A 3,632-nucleotide genomic window follows, 5' to 3' on the forward strand; every position below is an offset into this window, starting at 1 on the left:
GTATTTACAAAGTCTTGAAGCTACTTTCTAAAATATGTGGAAAATTACACTTGTTTTAATGAAGATTTTCCATGGAAATACAAGAATGTGCTTGCACAGTTGCACGAAATCATTGCAAGTCGATCCGGGCCTACTGCCAAATGTACACTATATTACGCACCAGAGTCAAATAGAACATTGCATTGCAATACAGTATATTGCGTGTTTTTATTGCTAGCCTTGGTTCCCAGTCTTCCATAGTTGCAACGAATTGAAGCCTCAATCGCACGACCCCTTAACAAGCCTGAACACATTGATGACTTGAATCTATATCCTCTTTTCGGATTAAATGATTATATATCATTGACCTGCAGTCGACCCCGTTTGGTTTTTATTCAATCACTTATTTATATCGGCACAATCATGTTTTTCGTAATTGGTTCTTATTAAAAAGGAAATACATGGGAAAAAAAAACGAAGCATAATTTCAAGCTAAAAACTAGAAGTGATAAAGTGAAATGGGTTGTTCTACCTAGAGTTTAATTAGTTCAATACATTGGATTCCTCTGCTTCGTTTTACAAATATTACAACAAAAGGTCAAAATACATAGAGTAATATATTGGGACTAAAATCCAACTTCCTTATTGGCACAATATCACACAATTCTTACGAGTGACACAAAACTACCATTACCAAATTACAATGTCTTGTACTTATTACCATAAGAGTTAGGAAACTTTACCTTATTGAAAAAAATGACAAAAAAAAAAATCTTAACCAAACTTAATTAAGAAATACATCTTAATTGCCAGTGGTTTCAAAAACCAGCAGATTCTATACCACCTCTTCAAATTAAGCACACTCACCATACTATCACTATGTGTACATCAATAAGCCCTTGCAACTCATGCAGGCTGAAACTTGGCTTAATCTTTCTACCACCATTTTCTTATGTGTCAAATTTTCATGCACCTTTTCACTTCTATAAATTCTCATTTCCACCACCACTATCCACCACAGTCCACCTGCATATTATAACAACAACAACCATCATGGCTAACAACATCAAGATCTCTCTTTCTCTAAGCTTTCTTCTTCTCTTCCATGGATGCCTTGCTTTCCAACCATTCCAACAACAGCAACAACAAAATGAGTGCCAAATTCAAAGGATTAATGCGGTTGAACCTAATCAAGTTATTCAAGCTGAAGCTGGTTACACCGAGTTCTTTGATGCCAATGAGCAGCAATTTAGGTGTGCCGGTGTTGAGGTCATTCGTCACCATATCCAACCACAAGGGCTTCTCTTGCCTTCTTATGTGAACACCCCACTCATGGTCTACATTCTCCAAGGTGCCTTATAATTAGTTTGTATATAAATTTCTGTTTTTGAGCACTAGTTATATACAGTATAGTGTACCATACTCACTCTTTCTGTCTCAAAATGACACTGTCCACTTTTTTTTTTTTTTTTTCAACTTTAATCTTAAATATCTTTGTTTCTGGTCTGATCAATAGGAGTTTTAATTTTTCGATGCATATCTTGTACACATTATATTTATACATACACATTTATTTAAATATTACTTTTATTGTTTTAATACTATATATTAGGAAGAGGTTATCAAGGCATAATGTTCCCTGGGTGCCCGGAAACATACCAGTCATCCCAACAAGTATCACAAGAATCATTCGGAGATCGCCACCAGAAGATCCGTCACTTCCGTCAAGGTGATGTCATTGTCATCCCCACCGGCGCTCCTCACTGGATGTATAACGATGGACAAGAAGAGATTGTTGCTGTTGTTTTGCTCGACTCCACCAACGCCGAAAACCAGCTCGACCAGTTCCACAGGGTACATTTACATATCATTTACACATATATAAATATTCGTATGTATCTCGAAATTTTCAAAATATCAACCAATGCTGATCACTTTAACCAAATCTAGTAAAACATTTGAGTTTTTATGTTGGCTGTAAGACTGGTCGATAAAATACAGTTAATGAGTCAGTTATCCATATAACCATCTATTAAGCAATAGGCCTAGAACTAGAAGTATCAAGAGTGGCCCATTTATATAAGGTCGTGGGTTAAATCTCACGTGTTAATCCTAACTTTAATTTTTTGGTTGATGGGTCACCTCGAATTAAGCAAAAACAAATTTCTTTAAACTTTTTTATTTAAAAAAAAATGAAAACGTACTAAAAACATCTGGGTCTTTTTGCAACAGAGATTCTTCCTTGCTGGAAACCCGCAACAAGGACAAAAGCAACAACAACATCCTGAAGAGGGTTCAGCCAACATTTTCCGTGGATTCGATCTCGAAATCCTTCAAGAGGCATTCAATGTTGACCAAGAAACAGCTCAGAGGCTTCAAAGCCCAGATGACAACAGAGGTCACATTGTGAAGGTGGAAAGAGGTCTTCAAGTTGTTAAACCACCAACTAGATTTGAACAACAAGAATATCAACAAGGTGGACGTAACGGTATCGAAGAAACCGTTTGTTCAGCCACGATTACAGCCAACATCAACGATGTGTCTCGGGCCGATTTCTTTAACCCACAAGCTGGATGGTGTTCCAACCTCAACAGCTTCAAACTCCCCATTCTCCAAATGGTCCAACTTAGTGCCGAGAGAGGAGTTCTTAACAGGGTTAGTAAATACAACCAATATGTTATAACTTCACATTTATGCTTCATGTCCTCGACTAATAAAAGTTTTAATTATTTATGGTATGTACAGAATGCTGTAGTGTCACCATACTGGGTCACAAATGCACACAGCATCATCCACGTGACACAAGGAAACATGAGGATGCAGATAGTGAACCACCAAGGACAAGCCGTGTTTGACGACCAGATCCAAGAGGGTCAGATAGTGGTGGTGCCACAGAACTTTGCTGTTGCCAAACGGGCCGGAGAACAAGGGTGCCAATGGATCTCTTTCAGGACTAATGACAACGCCATGGTTAGCTCATTGGCGGGTCGCACTTCGGCTATAAGGGCAATGCCGCTCAGTGTGCTCGCGAACGCGTTCCGTTTGTCGGAGCAAGAGGCTTGGAGCTTGAAGAACAACAGGCAGGAAACTATGATGTTTAGCCCGATTAGTTCGAGGCCATACTAGGGGATCCTGCTGTAAAAGGAGCAGCAGGTTGTATGTTTTGGAATAATTAATAAAAACTTTGATGTTTTACCGTCGATGTAACGAAATAAGAGGTTTTGATCTCTCATTAATATTACTATAAGTTATCTAAGTTATGTAGCTTTCAGAGTTTTAATTCATTTAAATTTAAAAAGAAGCGAAACCTTTTCTTATATCAAAATAAAATATGAGTAAACTAAGGAGGGTATTCTAATCGTATATAAGTAAAACCATTTCAAAAGGCTTTTTGTTTAACTTAAAAGGCTTATACAAAACAATACTAAATTTTTTTGGTTAGATAATGTTTACTTTAGTTTCCCTCAAGGAGTCAGGGGGCTAAATATGTAATGTGGTGATGGGCGTCACATTATCGTACGTTTCGGTCACCGAAAATCACCAATACATATAATTGATCTGGTTGCATTTATAATTAATTAAGGTGTCATTTTCGGATACTCGCAATCCCAAATCCAAATCCTAGAAACCAACAAAATGTGGGTATCGGTTTT

The 3,632-nt window shown here is 37.4% G+C and overlaps 1 protein-coding gene across 1 annotated transcript; it reads left to right on the forward strand.

The window, feature by feature from the left end:
* Positions 1–1,032: 1,032 nt before the first annotated feature.
* On the forward strand, positions 1,033–3,181 carry LOC122608655 (11S globulin seed storage protein 1-like). Its single transcript, XM_043781747.1, has 4 exons — positions 1,033–1,330; positions 1,592–1,833; positions 2,212–2,634; positions 2,725–3,181. The coding sequence occupies exons 1-4, from the start codon at positions 1,033–1,035 to the stop codon at positions 3,103–3,105; spliced, it is 1,344 nt and encodes a 447-aa protein (XP_043637682.1). The 3' UTR covers positions 3,106–3,181.
* The last annotated feature ends 451 nt before the right edge of the window (positions 3,182–3,632 follow it).

Source organism: Erigeron canadensis, chromosome 7 (assembly GCF_010389155.1).
Source record: "Erigeron canadensis isolate Cc75 chromosome 7, C_canadensis_v1, whole genome shotgun sequence".
NCBI lineage: Eukaryota > Viridiplantae > Streptophyta > Magnoliopsida > Asterales > Asteraceae > Erigeron > Erigeron canadensis.